Source organism: Aplidium turbinatum, chromosome 7 (assembly GCF_918807975.1).
Source record: "Aplidium turbinatum chromosome 7, kaAplTurb1.1, whole genome shotgun sequence".
In the NCBI taxonomy this organism is placed as follows: Eukaryota; Metazoa; Chordata; class Ascidiacea; order Aplousobranchia; family Polyclinidae; genus Aplidium; species Aplidium turbinatum.
The window spans coordinates 27,234,170-27,254,422 of NC_137478.1; the positions used below are offsets into that span (position 1 = coordinate 27,234,170).

At 39.4% G+C, this 20,253-nt stretch overlaps 1 protein-coding gene across 1 annotated transcript; it reads right to left on the bottom strand.

Annotated features, from left to right (window-relative positions):
* Positions 1 to 2,059: 2,059 nt before the first annotated feature.
* On the bottom strand, positions 2,060 to 19,237 carry LOC145774315 (uncharacterized). Its single transcript, XM_082585530.1, has 6 exons — positions 17,713 to 19,237; positions 17,146 to 17,278; positions 15,687 to 15,897; positions 8,667 to 8,847; positions 5,061 to 5,255; positions 2,060 to 3,636 (listed from the first exon to the last, which is right to left on the bottom strand). Exons 1-6 carry the CDS (start codon positions 19,219 to 19,221, stop codon positions 3,193 to 3,195), a joined length of 2,673 nt encoding a protein of 890 aa, XP_082441656.1. The 5' UTR covers positions 19,222 to 19,237; the 3' UTR covers positions 2,060 to 3,192.
* Positions 19,238 to 20,253: the final 1,016 nt, after the last annotated feature.

The window sequence follows — 20,253 nt, forward strand, 5'->3', positions numbered from 1 at the left end:
TTGGTGGGATTGATAAAGTTTCTCTGCAAGCTTTATTTTGGCAGTTTCGAATAGCTACTTAATGAGGCTTGAAGCATTGACGCAGGCCCGGTTACCAAGATCGTCATAGTGAATTTTCAGCTTGTTGTTGAAGTGTTCTTGTCTGTGAATTATTCCATTCACTAGGTGCCACTAAAAGGAGAGCAGTCCTAGAAATGTGTTGCTCAGGCGCACACCCCGAGAGCCGAACCAGTAGGCCTAGTGCTTGATCTTGAGGTTTCATCGTGCACAAAGTCGAGCGCATAACTAACTGAGCTATCGGGGCAAAACTTTTAAAATCAACCCTGCAACTGGACAGTGTTGTACGTTGACGCCGTCAATTTGACGGCGTCATTTGACGGCGTCAACTTTTTGTTGACGCTGAGGCTAGCGCCGTCAATTTATTTTTCAGTTGACGGAAGTGATAGCGCCGTCAACTATTTTGCTGATTTTAAGCGTCAAGCGCTAAGCGTCATTTTTTGTTTTTATGGAAAATCTCGTTTCACAATAAGAGTTTCACAATGTATTCTGGCCAGCGCGACTCATCCGAATTACCGGCTTTTGCGTTGGTTGGAATGGCTCCCGGAATACATGCGGAAGAAGTTTGCCAAATGGTGATCACCCTTGTATTGACAACGAGGGATCAGAGACAGAAAGCGAAAAATCCATGAATGGCATCGCGGACGTTGAATATACTTTATTTCAAGAGCTCTATGCCCCTAAAAAAAGCGATGTTGGTGCAGTGGACCTCGTTAAAAGAGTTATTCATGCTAAACTATCACAGCACGCTTGGAAAAGTGATACCTTTCCGACTAAACGTTTTCAACTTATTTTTGAAATACAACACACCAATACCATCCAGCGCTGCCGTGGAACGCATGTTTTCACTTAATTGGAAAGGACAATATGCGCAGGAGCGCCGGAAGCGGGGGGCAGGGGAAGCGGATCCCCCCTTGCCCTCAAATTTCTGTGGGTGGGGAGGGAAGAGGGGGCAATGGTGCCCTTTTAAGGTCATGTAAGCTACTGCACACTTTGCAATATAACAATTTATGCTATTCGCTTTTAGCCTAATTATAATGTTCTATTTTTGCCTCAAAATAATATTCACGACACAAAACTCTCCATCACAGTAAGTTATATTACATCATTATAAAATAGCATGATGCCCTTCCGTGCCATTGTTCTTTGTATAGCGGACACTTGTATCATTACTCGATAATGAGCTGATAGATGAGCATTATCGCTATATCTTATCTTAAAACTTACAAAAAAATTGGCCTTTCAGCAACAAAAGTGCCCTTTTTTCATACTCCTGCCCATCCAGTCAAAAATCGCTCTGGCGCCCCTGAATATGCGTCCCAAACGCAGCAGATTGTCAGACAAACGTTTTGAAATGCTTGTTTTTTTGCAAGGAAATAACTAATAGGCTGAGCAGCTAATTACAATACAGTCTTAAAATATAATCATCATCATCATTTTCAGCCTGTGAGAGCCCACTGCAAAGCGTAAGCCTTCCCCTTTTCATGCCAATTTACACGATTATGTGCTAGTTGGTACCAATTGGTTGTATTGCATTGTTTGTCAATGTCGTCCCTCCATCTCACTTTTGGTTTTCCTTTCTTTCTTTTGGTTTCTCGTGGTGTCCATGTTGTTAATTTTTTAGTCCATCTATTGTCCTGATATCTTGCTATATGACCTGCCCAGGACCATTTTAGTTTCTTGATTGTGCTTAATAGGCTATATCTCGTAATTTCGTTTGGTTTCTGATCCATTCGGCAAAACATAATACCTGCTCTTTATTTATAGCTATTGTTAGCCTGAACTTGGTTGAAATATTTCCGTTTTATGAGACGCTGGCAAAAAATAGCGCTAGAAATTAGCGCTGACGCCGTCAATTGCTTTAAGAGCTTACGCAGTCCTTTACGCCGTAAAGTTTTTAAGCAATTCACGCAGACGCTGACGCCGTCAAATTATATCAATGACGCGTACAACACTGCAACTGGATAGGCTATACCAAGATGTAGACCATCAAACCACACAATGAAATATGACGTCATTATCTTGAAAGTACGTATAAACAGCGGTTTATAACGAGTAAAGCGTAGATTTTGAGTCATTTGTTTGACATATGACAGACCAGGCAAGAGAACTCTTTAGCATCATCACAGTTTTTCTAAGTGCGGTTCAATAATGAGATTATGTCAAGTTAAAGTACGGATTTGAAATTAGGGGATGCGAAACTACATTCTCTTTTGGGTTATCCGCCCCACAAGGGTCGCATTTTTCCTGATATGTAAAGTATAGTACTTTTATTTAATAGGCTATGTAGAAGCAGTGAAGTTAGTTTTAAAGCAATTGAATGCTTCTTATAAAAAACAAGCTTGTGATGAGGCGAAAAAAATTCGAATTGACCCTTCTAGTGTGAAGGAAAAGCCCAGTTTCGCATCCCGTAATGTGATGTCCCTGGTAAATCTAATTACAGTGCTGCCACGTGGATTCAAAACTACGTTGCAAAAGATACCAAAAACTACTTAACTGCTTTATGAAAAATCGCAGTTTCATGTACAAGATGGTGGTGACCAAGATTAACTGGGATTGAAAAAAGTAAAATCCTTTCTTACGGCAAGCAGCGAGGGCGGCAAAACTAAAGAAAAAACACAACGCGTAAATGTACAAACACACAGAGCTAAAAACTTGGGTAGGCTAAATAATTAAATATCATAAGAATTTCAACACACACACAAGTAATGTTTTTCAAACACTGCAAACCGTGGTAATATCGTAAATAGAGCTTTATGTGTTTTCTTTGATTGAATTTTTAGGGCAATTACTTAGTGAGTGCGTTTTTATAGAAAAAATTGACACAATTGCTATTTCTTTTATAAATAAACTAAAATTCAACTTTAGAAAAATTAATTCAACGTTAAAGTAAAAGTGCCAATGTGGCATATGAATGACATCATACGCAAGTTGAGGCCATTTTTCCTTGAGAAGTGCAACTCAATGAAGGACAACTTCACACAGAATTTGCGGTACAATCCCTAGCACAACAGCATCACAATAAACACACCTACGGAATCCCAATTCTTGGTACACTCGTCAGCCGAGAAACACAATGCAAACAAATTGGCTGCTCAAACACCCACTGGGTCAAGCCAGCTTTATGAATTCGGGTTATTTAAAGTTGACCAGTTTTAGAGTTACGATCAACTTAGAAGTACCATTTAACCAGCATTCTTCAGGAATTCTAACTCTTATTCCAGCTTTACGGTCACGTGATCTATTATTCCAGGGTATTCCCACATCATTCCAACCTAAAACATACACTTTGGATTCTATTGATCCAATTGGCGACCCGAGCAAAATTGTGCTATTTTCGGGTGGCTTTGTAACAAAGGCATATATCGCCTCTTCTTTGTAAGTGTACCAAACACCACTTGCTAAACTGTCGTTGTGACAACGCCATGGGACGCTCGAATATATTCCTTCTCCATTCACTTTCAACCATTTCCCCACTTCTGTCAAGCGTTGCTGGAAAATTGGTGGAATGACGCCTTCCTTTGTGGCGCCGATGTTCAGCAAAAAATTACCTCCTTTGCTTACAGTGGTCACCAACAACTGCAAGAAGTAAAGAAAGTTTAACTTTGGCAATTATTAAGATCAACATTATTACTCTGAGCAAATATTTTCTTGAGTATTTAACAACAATGGGCAACAACAATGGGCAACAATGAACAACAATGGGCAATTCAACCAGCAATGGGCAACGTTATTGCATTGTATTCAAGATGAATGTTATGTAGAATTGACAGTGGGAATCTTTATCCTTGGACTGAGAAAGCTTCTTTGAGAGCAGCTTATTCCTGGCAGTTTTGCATGCTTGCAGAGGTTTCAAACCACTGTCGCAGGCCTAGTCTAGTCATCCAGATCGACAGCGTGAAGTTTCAGATTGTTGTTGAAGTGTTGCCGTCTGTGAATTCTTCCATCTACTAGATATCACTGAATAGAAATCAGTTCTTAAATGCGTTGCTCAAGCGCACGCATCGAAAGCTGAACCAGCGCTACCTCAGCTTGATCGTTTCTTGGTGCGCAAAATCGGTCACTTAACCAATTGACCATCACGGTGGAATGATTACAAATTTGATACACATTTTCGTTGTGCGTGGACTGGTAACAAAAGTTTAGCAGACCGGTACCGGACAGCGGTCTGATAGTGACCGACAGTCCGACATTCCTGGTTTACAAAATGAAATCTTTAATTTGGTGAGTATTACAGTCTTGCTGAAATAGCCTACAACATTTTACAAAACTAATAGCTTCTAGACCAGTGCTCTTCAACAGGGGTTCCGTGAGGGTTTATCGATTGTTAGGGGTATCAATTTCTTGCTTTTTTATATTGATGTGATATTCTGAATTTTTAGATCACTATGTCACATTTACACTTCAAGTAGCCTAGGTAAGTTAGTCAAACGAGAGGTTGTTTGCAGCCAATATCCGACAAAGATACGTGTTGTTGCTTCACTTGTTCATTGTTATGATATTGACAAGCACAGTATTGTTTGAATCCAATGGGGATGCATTAGCAAACGCGAAAGTATATCAGGGGTTGCGCGATGACAAATAGGTTGAAAAACGCTGTTCTAGATGGACAAAAATAGACAGAATGATCTGTTTGTTGTTTAATTGATTTATTTTACTGCTTCACTTATCGGAACACGTTTCACTAATTTGTCTTACGATGGGGGCAGATGGAAGAATATGGCGGAAATCAAAAACTAGCAAATATTTTCTTCCCTCTCCCCCTTTTTTTATAAACCTGAGCCCGAAACAGGATTCTCAAACCATGGGCTGCAAAGGGTTTGCATTCTGGCTCCAAAGCCCTTGATTGGAGGGCAACTAAGAGAAAGACAAGAGTGCCATTTCAGCAAAAATTAAGCGAATTTCGGTTTTGGACGAATTAGGCTTTAAGAAACATTGCCCTAAAGTATATGACACACTGGACACTGTTAATGCGACTACACTATCCGAGCAATACAACTCACATTAAGAATTTCTGAAATGGTCATTAAGTCCTTGAGTTCTGCTTCGCGTCTGAAACCCCACGATAGCCTGTCTATTGACGTACTCTTTTCCCACTTTTCTGAGCCGTTTGGTTGGAAATTGTCAGGGCACAACGTGTAGACACCATGCTTGCAATGTGTTTCATCTCCCCATCGGTCATTTGTCACCACAGTGTTCTAAATAAAAACGTTTTCAGGCAAAAATATAAAAAGGCTGTTTGTTTTTTGGTAATCGACAGTTGAGACACACTTTCAGATAAAAATTTTCAGTCATGCAAATGGATTATTAGGCTAAATCAGTGATTCCCAAAGTGGGCGCCAGCGCCCCCCTGGGGGCGTTTGCGACCATGAAGGGGGCGCTGGCTGTAAAGTGGGCGATTGGGGGGCGCTGAGAGTAAATCGGGGCAGTTACAAGAAGAGGATTGCAAAGCATTTTTTGGTCATGTTTCACTTCAAAGAAATACAAGAAGAGGGTGACTATACAAGTATACAAGCTCTGTGGCAGATATTGTGGCAATTATGTTCATTTTTGGCAACGTCGCTTCGCAGTGCCTTACAAGTTTGCTGAGGTCGTAATTACGCATGACTTACTTTGAAGCACTGCGATTATGCAAATCCGATCTTACAATGGTAGAGTATTTTGATCGAGCGAGTTTTCAGTTTACCTACTGTATTAGAAATGCGAATTCCATTCTTCTAACTTTGTGATGTCATAATTAGGTTTTCATTCACTGGTGAGATTGGAAAATTGCAACTGCAGCCAGACCCAGAGCAATATAGCCTACCACCCTACGCAGTGATGTTATGATCAGAATCATTTGATTTGAATAAATTAGTGCAGTCAGAATAAGAAATGCTTGGGTGTGGAAGAGCATTACTATGTAATCAAGGCTTATAGTATTTAAAAAAAATTCAGTAGTTTGCTTACAATTTTGTAGGCTACTGATATATTGAGTCGAATAAATATAAAATATTTTTAGAACAATCATCTGCAATAAGCTAAATATAAGATTGCTACAATGAGTTCTGAGAAACGAAAATCTAGATTCTAGACGATACAGTATAAGCTACCTTCAATATGGATTTATCCCAGCCCCAGGTTCTGAATTGCAACCGATGTGTTTGCTATGCAATAAAGTGTTTTCTAATGCAGCGATGAAACCTTCCAGACTTTCCGAACATTTATCTAAAATTCATCCAGATAAAGCAGGCAAAAATACAACATTTTTCCGATCACTTTGGGACAATTTCAAAAAACAAAAAACTATTGATACCATGTTGTCAAACTCATCCCAGAAAAGTGATGATGGATTGCTTGCGTCGTACAATTTGTCTTTAATGATTGCAAGAAAAGGCAAGCCTCATACGATTGGCGAAGAACTAATCTTACCATCAGTAAAGGAAGTTTTGGACACTGTTTTACATCACAAGGCCTCTTCTACAGTTATCAAGTGAATTCCTCTGAGTAATAATACTGTACAAAGACGGATTGATGAGATGGCTACCGATATAGAAGCTAGGTTGTGCAACATAATCAGGAATACAGAGTTCAGTCTCCAACTGGATGAGTCTACTTTGCCAGGAAATGAATCACTGTTACTTGGATATGTTCGTTTTGTGCACGATGGAGTCTTAAATGAAGAGCTGGCAATGGCTTTATCTCTGGATACGGATACCCGGGGTGAGACAGTATTTCAGGAAGTCAAAACATATTTTGAAAAATATCAAATTCCACTGACCAACATCATGGCGTGTGCAACTGATGGTGCCCCATCTATGGTGGGCCGTTACCGTGGCTTCAACGCATTCCTAAAAGCAACAAATTCCCACATGCTCACAATTCACTGTGTAATTCATCGGCAGCATTTGGTGGCCAAAAATATGAGCGTTCGTCTCAATCTATCTTTGAAGACTGTCATCAAAGCAGTGAATAAAATTAAAGCGCACGCTCTGAACACACGCTTATTCAAACGATTGTGCAATGAGAATGATGAAGCTTTTGAGCGCTTACTACTCCACACCAAAGTACGATGGCTTTCCAAGGGAAATTGCCTTGCACGATTTTATTCGCTGTTTGAAACTGTCGTGGAATTTCTACAGAGTTGTGAACCTAGCCTTGCGAATGACGTCTTGGTTGTGAGAAATGATATCGCCTACTTGTCAGACATATTTTCCAAATTTAATGAATTGAATTTATCCCTTCAGGGTAACGAAGTAAATTTAATCAAGGTGAAATCGGCTCTGTCTGGGTTCAGGAATAAGCTAGTGTTGTATCAGCGAAATTTAGCTAGATGAGAATTTTTCCAATTCTCAAGCTTACATCAACTTGATACCAGTGACAGAGGCATATCTGATGTTGATCTTCAAGAAGTGCACAAAGACATGGGAGTTCGATTCCAGGATGTACTCCAGTTAGAAATCCCTGACTGGATAATCGACCCATTCTGTGATATTTCCGAACATGGAATTCTTGAGGAGGAACTGATCACATTGCAAAGCGACTTTAAACTCAAACCAAAGTTCAATATCTTGTATCAATCGTTCTGGCTACAGAACCAAATCAAAGAGAAATACCCTCACGTGTGGAATCGGGTCAAAGTTTTTATCATTGCCTTTCCCAGCTCATACTTTGGTGGAGCGTGCTTTCAGTGCCGTGACAACGCTTCTGGATAACAAAAGAAATCGTCTTGACATAGTTAGACGGGGAGACTTAAGACTGTTCCTATCCAAACTGGAACCCGATATCAAGAGGCTTATCACATTGCACCAATCTCATCCATCTCATTAGAGTTGGACTTTAAGTTGTGATAAATGGAAAATAACTTTGGTTTTACTTTTTTGTCGAAGGGGGCTTTTCATTCTCTGTTCGTTGTCCAGGGGGGCGTTAGTAAAAAAAAGTTTGGGAAACACTGGGCTAAATGATTACCAAGTAAGAAGGTAGTTCTTTTAAATTGAAACCGGAAAATATTGTTTTCTATTTATTATGAACATCACATGAACCACCTCAATAAAATGTCACCACACAAAGTACTGTTGGCAAAACGTGCTGATAAGAGAAAGATCCAACGACTTACTTGCAAATTATATAAATTCGAGGTAAAATGACGATAAAATTATATATTCTCTAAACAAACTTAAAAATTTGAGCAAAAACATCTAAAAGAACTAACTACTCTGATGTCAGTTAATCACTTTCAATCAACTGTTCGGGCAAAACGCACTATGACGGCCGTAGCTTTCGGGCTGTTGCCGCCAGTTGTCGGAATCCTTCACCTATTCACATAAAGGGCTCAGAAAAGGGCATCATTATAAGACTAGTCTGAAAACAATTCTACTTTACATTGCCAAACACATTTTGTTTTACTATTGTCATGTAAATAACTTAGGAGTATAGCTTTCACTAAGGACATGGCAGTGGCACTATACTGTATCACATAAATGCTATTATTATATTGCAATTACGCTTACCAATATTACTATGAGTCCTTTTAATTATTACTACAAATCATTTTTTCGATTAACTTCCACTAGTATTTTTTAAGCACAACAAATCTTTCCACAAATGCGACTATGACTAAAATGGGTTACCTTAACTTTGCTCTCATTGTAAAGCCAAGTTAAAAATTCTTTTGATTTCCAGTAACGTGCTGGACCAACATCACCATCCGCCCAAACTATATCTGGTGCATAGTTATTGATGAGAGATTGAAGCTCTGGCAACACTTTTTCATCAACAAATTTTGTTGATTGAAACCCTCGTAGCCTGTCTCTGAAATGATTGTTAAATATAAAAGCTGACTTGTGTAATGAGTATGAGTCTTGAAAGTGTTTCACAAGAGATGATACAGTTTCTTCAATTTTTTTTGGTACATAGTGGTAATCGAGTTAAAGGTTTGATGGTGAGTTTACTTTTTGTACCACAAGCAAATAAAACTAAGCAACATAATCGATTTTTTAATGTTTAAAAAAAGGCTAACATGAGTATGGCCAAAAACGTTCGTAATTTTTAGTTTATTTTCATGTTATTATGGTAAATGCCGCCTGATGGTAAGGCTTTATTTGTCTATGGTTAAAAAAACAAAACATATTGAACACTGAACATAAATACAGTGTAACGTTGCGGCAAAAACGTTCGGTTTACTTGTTTTTACATAGCATGGAAATTTTCAGTGAGTAGTATATACAGTATAGTTGGTTCTCTGACACCATTTCGTTTTCAACAGTGTCATAACGTGTAAAGAAACTGAACAAACTGGAACATAGTCACAGTATATACTTGTTTCTCACGGAATGGCCCGTTTCGGTGAGTCCGATTCGATGAGTTCCCTATTCGGTGAGAGCCTTTTTCGGTGAGAGCCCTATTCGGTGATTTTTTTTTTAATTATTGGGTACCGTGGCCTAATTATCATTGCCGTTATAGGGTTAGGGGGTAGGGGGTAAGGGTTAGTGTTTAGGGCTGTTCCAGACAATTGTTTACCAAATCAAATGTCATATAAAAACCGTTCAGGTCTACTGAATCTTAGCGTATTACGTCATGGAATTTTTCCTAAAAATGAGCCAAGATTGCACCATCGTTCGTAAGACTTGTATCACACCTGTTGAGAATTACTTCACAATGTTTCACTATGACGTCACAGTAACTGCGTACGTGAGTTTGAGATAATGCAATGTATTCTGGTCATTCGTAAAATGGTTGCTTGAAAGTTGGTAGCATATTCAACTGTTTGCTTAGTGCTTGCCAGCTGGACGAAAGTTCCGTCTTTATCTAAGTAGTTTGTATCGTAGTGACAAGTTTTTAGTGGTGTACGGTGTTGCATCCCAATTTCGACAGCCAGGTGGCTAATTTTACAGAAATACAATTTTGAATAGACGTTTTCAAAGGAGTGTTTCTTTCGGTCATTACATACAGACGAACGGATCCGGAATCTTATGTTACAATTTTCCCACAAAGAGATTATGGTTTACCGCTGTGACCATAAACAATAAAGACGTTACTCTAGCTGGTGTTTGTACGGAAGCACAGGCAGCATAAATAATAAAGACGTTGTTGTCAGTTGGAACTTAGAAGCACAAAAAAATAAAAATAAAGACGTTACTCTGTCTAGTGTTTGGTACTGAAGCAAAATAATAAAGACAAAGTTATTGGTTGGTAGGCTGCAGAAGCACAAGAAATAATCAAGACGATTCTTCTCAGTTGGTATATTGAAGAACTTCAAGCTGAAAAAATAAAGACGTTTGTTTGTTGGCTCTTTAGCAAGAAAAAGAAAAAATCTGAAGAAGTTTATCATTTCATCTGGAAGCAACATTAACATTCATTGGCAAGATAGAAGATTAAAGACAATCGATCTGTGCTTGAAGATTCAAGTGGACGAATCCAAGCAAGTTTTGTAGAACTTTGGGACTTCATAGATATAACCCTACAACTACGGTACTGTGTATTTAAATTCCTTTTGTATTTTTACGGTCTTTGCAGTTAAGTTTTTTATAACTTAATATTTTGTGTGTTTGTGTAACTTAATTTTTTAATTGTTAAATTTAGCCCCAACATTTAATATGTCTACACTCGGTGGCGACAGGGACTCGGCCGCCGTCGACTCGACTGAGTTTAAGCCTGATGATGTTCTTTGCGGTCGGGCAGGCCATTCTGGGGAGGGACCCAGTAACGATGAGGCTAAGTCAGTTCGAGAGGCCCGGCATCTTAGAAGGGATATTTTGACTCAAATTGGGAAACTTTCTGTAGCCCTAGTTTCTTTGAGTGATAAGCAGGAACTGTTAATTTTTAGATCTAACTTATCTACTTTAAGAGAGGAATTACGGCATTTCCATGCACTTTTGAGTAAAATTTTTTACTCTGCAATTCTGGCAGAACTTCGTGATAGGGTAGATCCCGAATTTAACTCGTTAAAAAATAACTTCAAACAAAAAGAAAGTGAGTTCTCAGATAGGTTGGATGCTGACATACATCCTGAGGATAGCGCCTCAAATGTAAGCACTAGGATGTCTGAGAGCTCGCCTCGGATAGTTGCACAAATTAACCTACAGCTCAGAAGAGAAGAGCTCCAGATACAAGCCGAGGCCGAAGCGAGAGCTGCTGAGGCCGCCGCGAGAGCTGAGGCCATACGAGCTGAAGCAAAAGCTGCTGAGGCCGTCGCGAAAACTGAGGCCGAAGTGAGAGCTGCTGAGGCCGCCGCGAGAGCGGCTGAGTTTGCACTCAAAGACGCCCAGTTGAGGGCTGAACAACGTAAGGAGGTAGCTTTAGCTAAATATCGATCAGAGGCGGGCTCCCGGCATAGCTCTAAGAAGGGATCATCTAGGCATTCCAGAAGTGAACATCAATCTAGGTTAAATTTAGATAACCTTTTCCAGACACCAGTTCAATCCGTAAGTGGTCCAGTACAATCCACATGTTTTCAAGCTGTTTCAGGAGGTCTCGGGGCTGCGGCTAAGGGTCTTCCTAAGGATCTAAAGCCAAGGCCTGCGAATAATAACCGAACTCCTCCCCCAGAGCGTACAGGTCACGGGGCCGCCATCAGCAGTAATGTTTTGCCCCCTTCACAGTTTTCTGCGCCGCTAGGTTTTGATCGCCCAGCTACACGTAATTTGGGTGGTTGTGAGAGGCGTGTCGCGTCTACTGATTTTAACGTTTGTGAGGATCTTGATCGTGCTGTGTACGTGACTGAGCCCCCTCAGCCCCTTAAGGGATACAGCTTGTCTTCTCCCGCTAAATCGAGTTCTCAACAACAGGATAGCTTTTTTGAATACCAAAATAGTAGGATGTTTTTCGATAAGGCGGCCTTGATTGGTTACGATGGTAATAATATGCCATTTGTCTTCTTTAAAAATCGTATTACGGCCTTGATGGCAGTTTCGCCCTTTAAAGGAACTCGTTTGACTTTGTTACAAGCAGCTTGTGTTAAGACAGCTGCTCAAATGATTGCTAATTTGGTTTCCGACACTCCTGGCTTGTCAGAGGAAGACAGGATAGAAATGTCGTTAGATCGCTTGTCCCAACGTTTTGGAGTTCGTGGAGGTCTTTTTGCCGAACCAGAAATTAGGAAGTACCGCTATGGTAGCAAATTAACTTCGATGTCTTCCAGTGATTTGAAAGAGTTTAAAGATGAATTGTCGCAGTGTCTGCTTTACGCGCAAGCTTATGGTCAGCGTGATAAATTGGAAAGACGTTTTGTTTTGGATTTGGCTAAGTGAATCCCGTTTGACGCTAAGCAGCGTTATCTTGACTTTTTAGGTGATCAGTATGGTAGCACTAATGAGCCTACTTTTCAGAGTTTGTTCAAATTTGTAGTACAGGAGGAAACGCGTAAGTCGACTGATTTTAGCATTATGCTAATGGGCGATTCTGGTGAGTCGCAGCATTTTAAAAAGTTTGGCAAAGGAAAATTGCCTTCATGTCCGGTTAGGCAGACGTCGGTAAAACCCCATGATAATGTGATTTCAGGAAGTTCGCAGTACTCGACTGCTGTTGGCGCACCGCGCGGTGGTGAGGCCAGAAGTAAAAACCTACCGGCATGCATTTATTGTTTGTTACGGGGTCAAGTTGAATATCATTTTTTGTCTAATTGTAAAGATTTTTTGCGCTTGACACCTAAAGATCGGAGAGATGTTATTGTGAAAGCTGGCAAATGTTTGAATTGTTTGCGCCAGCATATGGTTAGGAACTGTAATCATGCAAACAACTGTCGTCAATGTGGGCCTAACAACGATAGGAAACACTATTTTCTTCTGCATGATTTTTATGTGACGTCACGTGATTCTCTGGATTCGATCGGCAAAGAAGATGCTGGTGCCAGAGTTCCTGTGCGTAATGTTAAGATTGGAAATGTTGAAGCAGCCTTTAACCGCGTTACTGCTGCTCGTGTTTTGAATCCAATGACTGGCTAATCGAAGTTGGTGTATTGTCAGCATGATCCTGGTTTGCAGTTGACTTTTGTTTCGAGTGATTTGGTGTGCGAACTTGGCGTTAAACCGTATGATAAAGCGTCGTTTAAAATGGATACTCTGGCTGGTCAGAAACCTACTTGTGCTAACCTTGTTAAACTCAACATCCAGTCGTTAGAGACGGATGAACTGTTTTGTGATATAACTTCGGTGGTTAACCCAGCTTGGGCTGACGATGTTAAAACTTTACCGCATAAGCAGGATTTAAGTGGTTTTCGTCATTTTTATGACGTGAATATATTTCATTTGAAGGATTGTAGTACTGTAGATGTACTAATTGGCAACGACAACGCTTATTTGATGTGGGCTAAAGAAGAGCGTGTTGGTGAAAATCGTAGTGAACCGCATGCTTTACTCACTCCTCTCGGCTGGTTGGCTTGTGGTGGTAAGTCACCCTTAAATGAAAGCGTTGCTAATGTGTGCAGAGTGCAGACGTCTTCAGAGTCGGATGTCATCTCTGGCTTTCAGCGTAAAATTGAGTCTTGTGATATGGAAATAGCAGACTTGAATAAAGTCATTCAGGATTTGAACTTGCAAAATGAAACCTGTGAATTGTCTCGCAATGACATTTTGGCTAGAGAACTTGTTGAACCGAATACTGAGTTGAAAGATGATCGATTTGAGATACCTGTACCGTTGAAGGAAGATATTGATTTACCTAACAATTTTGTGTTGGCGTCAGATAGAGCTGCTGCTTTAAGGAAGAAGGCTTTAAAACAACCGGAACTTCGTGATTTTCTTACTGACACCATGAAGGATCTTAAATCTAATGGTTATATCGAGCGTGCTAGTGAAGCAGAAAATGTAAAGGGATTTGAGTGGTATTTACCATACTTTGTAAGGTCACAATAAAAAAAGCGTATTGCTTACGATGGCAAGTCTGAATTTCGAGAAAATTGTGTTAATGATGTAATTCCGTGTCCTGCCTTGTTAAACCCTCTGGCAGATCTCTTGGCCAGATTTCGGCTTAGTAGATTTGGTTTCGTGGCCATTATGACTAAGTACTTTTTTCACATTTTGGACTTTTCAATACGTAAGCCCAATTTTATTGAACTGCTTACGTACACGAGCAGTGCCGTTCGGATCGTGAACGAACGCCCTTTGGTACCTTTGAGTGACAACCCTAAGGATTTTACTGTCTTCACCCCTGCCTCACTTTTGACCCCATACTTAGACACATACTGTGCTGTTGTTGGGCAATCAGATGATCGTGACCAATTAAGAAGGAATTATCGGTTCAATTTGTCACTTTCTCAGCAGTTTTGGAGTAAATGGATCGATTTTTACTTGCCAGGGCTTTAGGGTCGGCAAAAATGGCTAAAAATGGCCGAGAATTTGGAGCCTGGTCAACTTGTAGTGGTGGGTTCTCTCCAAGACATTGGTAAACGTGGGAAGTATCAACTTGGGAGGGTGCATGAGATAGTTCCACAAATTAGGAAAGGGAAGCCTGTGGTTCGTAGAGCTAAAGTTGCCGTCTGCAACTATGAAGAGAGTACGGGGAAAGTGAAAGTAGACTACGTGTTGAGGGATATTTCGTTCCTCGCCCCCGTAGAGAACACCTAAGTGTTAGGGTTTGAGCCTGGTTTTGTCTGCAGTGGCCGACACTTGTCTGAGCCCAGAACAGTCGGTTATTATCACAACAATTGTATATAGCGTCACTTTAGCATGTACCTATGGTACCAATTTCATGTATTGTCGCGTATTATTCTTATTGTTGTTCATTCTTTGCATGCCCTTTGTATTTGCGTATTAACTTAAACGTGAGTGATTCAAACAATTTGTGTATCGTGTGTTTTTATTCATTGGCTCACAATTGCCGTCAATTCTTTCTTAGTTATGCCATGTTAGACTGTCATAACTAGGGTGCGCTATGTTCCAGACAATTGTTTACCAAATCAAACGTCATATAAAAACCGTTCAGGTCTACTGAATCTTAGCGTATTACGTCATGGAATTTTTCCTAAAAATGAGCCAAGATTGCACCATCGTTCGTAAGACTTGTATCACACCTGTTGAGAATTACTTCACAATGTTTCACTATGACGTCACAGTAACTGCGTACGTGAGTTTGAGATAATGCAATGTATTCTGGTCATTCGTAAAATGGTTGCTTGAAAGTTGGTAGCATATTCAACTGTTTGCTTAGTGCTTGCCAGCTGGACGAAAGTTCCGTCTTTATCTAAGTAGTTTGTATCGTAGTGACAAGTTTTTAGTGGTGTACGGTGTTGCATCCCAATTTCGACAGCCAGGTGGCTAATTTTACAGAAATACAATTTTGAATAGACGTTTTCAAAGGAGTGTTTCTTTCGGTCATTACATACAGACAAACGGATCTGGGAATCTTATGTTACAAATTTCCCACGAAGAGATTATGGTTTACCGCTGTGACCAAGGGGATAAGGGTTAGAGTTGTGGTTAGGGTCTTATTTCAACGTTTAGCGACGTTAAAACGATGTAAAAGCGGCAATGATAATTAGGCTACGGTACCCGATAATTTTCAAAAAAAAATTCAAAAAAATCACCGAATAGGGCTCTCACCGAATCGAACTCACCGAATCGAACTCACCGAATCGGACTCACTGAATCGGACTCACCGAATAGTAGCAGACCCTGTTTCTCATGCAGTATATCAACATTTAAAGAAATACGCACTCTGCATATGATTGGTGAAACCACTCAAACAGTGAGTAGTATAAGCCAAACTTAAGGCTGGTTGTGGAGCGAACTGCCTTTGCCAACAATCGAACAAGGTCTTTGTGTGGCCCAACATCTTGAGAATTCCAATTTTTAGATATATTAGATGGCCATAAGGTGAACCCTTCATGATGTTTGCTGGTTAGGACAACATATTGTGCTCCAGATTCTGATAATTAAAACAAAAATGGTAGAAACGACATATATAATGCAATTGTTCGAGTTAAAATGGTTTGAATTTTGTACTAAAATTAACCCATGTAACTTATGGATGAATCACTTGAAATTGCAAATTACTGTTTCAACACGCCTGAGTTGTGTGCCTGTTCATTTAGGTGCTATTCCTAGTAAAGTCTGCAGATTATATCAGCTTGGCACTGGGCAGATAGGGCAATGCTTTTCACACAAAATGTTATATTGAACAAAAAAATATGTTGTTTTGTTAATGCGCATGCATTTATTTGTTGATAGTGTTGGCTTCAGCGAGTGAAGATGCTTTATCCGGCAATGCTTTTCACACAAAATGTTATATTGAACAGAAAAATATGTCATGGCTTCCGTGAGTGAAGCTGCTTAAACCGGCAATTCTTTTCACACAAAATGTCATATCGAACAGAAAAATATGTCATGGCTTTCGTGAGTGAAGCTGCTTAAACCGGCAATGCTTTTCACACAAAATGTTATATTGAACAGAAAAATATGTCATGGCTTCCGTGAGTGAAGCTGCTTAAACCGGCAATTCTTTTCACACAAAATGTCATATCGAACAGAAAAATATGTCATGGCTTTCGTGAGTGAAGCTGCTTAAACCGGCAATGCTTTTCACACAAAATGTTATATTGAACAGAAATTTTTTTATTTTTTTAATGCGCGTGTTCGGCATTTATTTGTTGTTAGTCCAGGTTTGCGTCGGCGAAAGCTTTATCAATAAGTTATTCAAGTTTTTGAACACGACTGAGTTCACTTTTAGTTAGGTCAAATAACAACTACACTACACATCAGTAAAAAATATACCGTAACCTGTATTCAAGCGGGTGGTACGCTTGAATGAAGAGTAACTTAGTTTTCCGTCAAAACCCTGACTAGGTTTTGCCAAAGCTGAGCTGATACAATCTGCAGACTTTACTAGAAATAGCACCTAAATGAACGGGCACCACAGTGCTCCGCACCTAAATATCCTGACGCCACAGTGTGCGCAAGCCTATTTGACCTGTGCCTAACTGTCTGCGCCTAAAACAGGTGCATCCCCCCAGACACAGACGTTGAATCAATGTAAAAATGACAGATTTTGCAGTCTGGGTTGAAGAACACAGATTCTTCCCAAAGTTTATAAGTGCTGTCCAACTTTATTTGCAAATACATTGGAAATCAATCTTAAAACAGCAGTTTTATTATGAAGAATACAGCAAATACTTACCTTGAAACAGATGAGCCCATTCTGTCGCATTAAAAAGCTTTACAGTAAAATTCTTGGCAAAGTCAGGATAGATAAAGTTTCTTGGGTAGTTTTTCTCCATAAACTGTACAACAGCTGGATCTTTTTCGGATCCCTAAAATGGAAGTTGTGTTAAAAGACTGTTACCGGTACTATGAAATATTTAGATAAAATTTTTTTATAATTGTATGCTTGAAATGAGAAAGCAGTCACAAGACAAAACCGAGGCTTACAAGAACATAACTGAAACCAAAAATACGACAGTTCAAATCATACACCATTTGCAACTATGTATGACTTATATATATAAATTTTGTATCAGTGTGAAGGCTTGCACAATGTACAAGTCCTTGCGATTCATGAAGAGAACTCACTCAAAGATCCAATTCCAAAACTGGTTCTGACTGAACAACGCTTTCCTAGCCATATATCGTCATGTAACCATATTACCGTACTCTAGTACAACTATGGTATAACTATAATATATATTCAAACAAGAATTATGTTAATTTGTTACATACAAACTAGCAGATTATTATCTTCACATACCTGCCATTTCCACCAAAACTTTTCACTAGAAAAGCTTGGGACAGAAAATATGCCCCAATGAATAAATATACCAAACTTAGAGTGATCGTACCATGCTGGTAAAGGGCGGCTGTCTAAGGATTCCCAATTAGGTTCATACATGATAGGTTGCGTCAGCAATGAACTTTTGTTGAATAAATTACTTGTTTGGCTAAAATTTTTCAACTGTTCAGCTTTTATACCTTCTTTTGTCACAAAGTGTTGCATAACTTTGTTAAGATTTTGTACATTTGCATGTTTTTCAGTAGCTTCCAATTTTTGTATTGGAGAAAATTTATCAAAGGTATTGTCGTTCATTCTCGTAACAGTACTGAGTTTTTTAGACTTGCTGTCATTTTTGTGTGTTATAGGTTGCTCAAGTTCAACTGTCCTCTCAGTTTGAATATATTGTTGAGAATCTATGGGTTTTTGCCATTGAACGTTAGAAGATTTGTCAGTCTGAACAGGACGCAAACTTTTGAGAGGTTGTACTGATGTATCATGTTTATCAATTTGTTGAAAACTAAGCTGTCCTTTAGCTTTGGAAAATTTTTGATCTCGATGAGGTTCCTTCAATTTTTTAGTGGTGAGTGAGGCTTCCGACTGGATAGAATGTGAAATTTTGACAGTTTGATTTTCTGTTTTAACAGATTTTTCATGGTCAAGTTGTATCTCAGATTGATTATTATCTGGTACATGATGTTCTGATTCTTCTTCATTAACATGCTTTTCAAATTGATTTGGCTTTAAAGACTTGACAGGTTCTTTACGAAATTCCCTATCATCAGTAAATTGAACACGATCTTGAGAGAGATCCTCTTTGTCACTAGGTTTCATACCAAAGTTTTCAGAATATTTCAACACTTTCTCATTGGCAGTATTTTCATTTTTTTCTGCGCTTGTAGATTCTTTACTAACTACAGGCTGTTCTGGCTTATCAAATTTATTTGAGTCAATTTGTTGATCAGGGTGATGAAATACATCATTTTGATCCAACTGCAAAACTGCGGAAGGGTCGAGTTCTTCACTGTTGTCTTCTAACATTTCTACATCTTCCAACTCATCATTTGTTTGAATACTTTTATCTAGTGCATTGAAATGTGGTGGCATTACCTGAATATCATGCAACACATTGTCTGGTTCTTCTGTGGATGTTTTTAATTGTTTGGTAGATTTGGTAACAAATTTTTGTTTGATATTTCGGTATTTGGATGGTACTGCATTGTCCGATGCTTCTATTTCATCTGCTTTATAGTCATGTCCCAGCTTAAATCGTTCATTCATATCAAGATTTATATTTCTTATTGAGTCACCTCGTTCCATTTCATCAGAGTCTACAGGGTGGTTTCTCATACCTTGACCATCTTTAAGCCCATATTCATTTATCTGCTTCGACTCTGAAAATAAGGAATACCAAAACAATCGCATTGCCATCATAACTATGATGCAATATATAGGAATTCGGAGCCTTCTCCACCACAGGCGACCCATCTTACGGTACTATTTTATAAAAACTTACACCTAGCAAAACATGAGGTATTTTTCATAGGCCAATATATAACATAAAAATAATAATAACAATCGTGTTTTTATTTGCACCCATTGCAATAACATACAGTGCACTGCGATCACAGATGCGATACAACAGACGACAGGAAGCAGGGAAGTGACATATAGTCTTCGAGTCGGCTGCTCCCCCTATTATGGCTTGCCATTAAGTGTCTTTGCCTAGACACAGCCGTATGCTCTGGAGTGGTGTCGAACCCACGTCCTTTCGAACGTCGCGTAGACGTTCTCACCACTCGCCTACGCAGCCTGTAAAAACATTTCGAATACGATTAGGCTACTAGAATAAGTATACTGGACACGTTAATGACAAAAACAATAGGCAATCAATCGAGTTTCATTTTTAGCAGCATGATCATTGTTTAGCCTACTTCACAAATGTAGATGCAAACGACCTTACAAAAGAAATACATATCATATATACTGACTCCAACAACATTCGTTATAGCACATGACTATTGACTACTGAATAGAGAACCTTGTTTCAAAAGCTAGTGCAAACCGCTACTACCACAGCGAACCCACAGCATCAAGTCAAAACAGGTTGTTTGTATATCTACATTTGTAAAGTAAAAAATAATATATATAATATCAGCATAGCCATTAGCCAATAGCATACACACTACAGGCCTCGAAATTCGTTTTTGTTGACGGCGGACAAACGTGTCCGGTCTGAGGCTCTGAGCAGCTATTTCGGCGGACAAATTAAGTCTCACGGCGGACACACCAGTTTTGACATCGATCGTCATGCTTAATCACTTTATCTTGATATTTCTTTGCCATTTGAGAACTATAACTATACGGTTTAGAAGGCTTTAAATTTCAGTGAAGTCACTCTGAAAGGCTTTCATCAGACCAACAACGTGCGCTTGCAGAGTAAAAGCGCCGAGTAGCTGCTTAATATGCCGCATACCTGATTAACTTCCAACGAACAAGGTCGTGTGGCTTCTTGCGTCA

Excerpts from the sequence above, each read along its gene's own strand:
- LOC145774315 (XM_082585530.1), bottom strand. The coding sequence starts at position 19,221 with ATGGGTCGCCTGTGGTGGAGAAGGCTCCGAATTCCTATATATTGCATC. Across the intron at positions 17,279-17,712 it reads AGTTTTGGTGGAAATGGCAG|GGATCCGAAAAAGATCCAGC; the intron begins GTATGTGAAGAT and ends CTTCCATTTTAG. Across the intron at positions 5,256-8,666 it reads ACAATGAGAGCAAAGTTAAG|AACACTGTGGTGACAAATGA; the intron begins GTAACCCATTTT and ends GTTTTTATTTAG.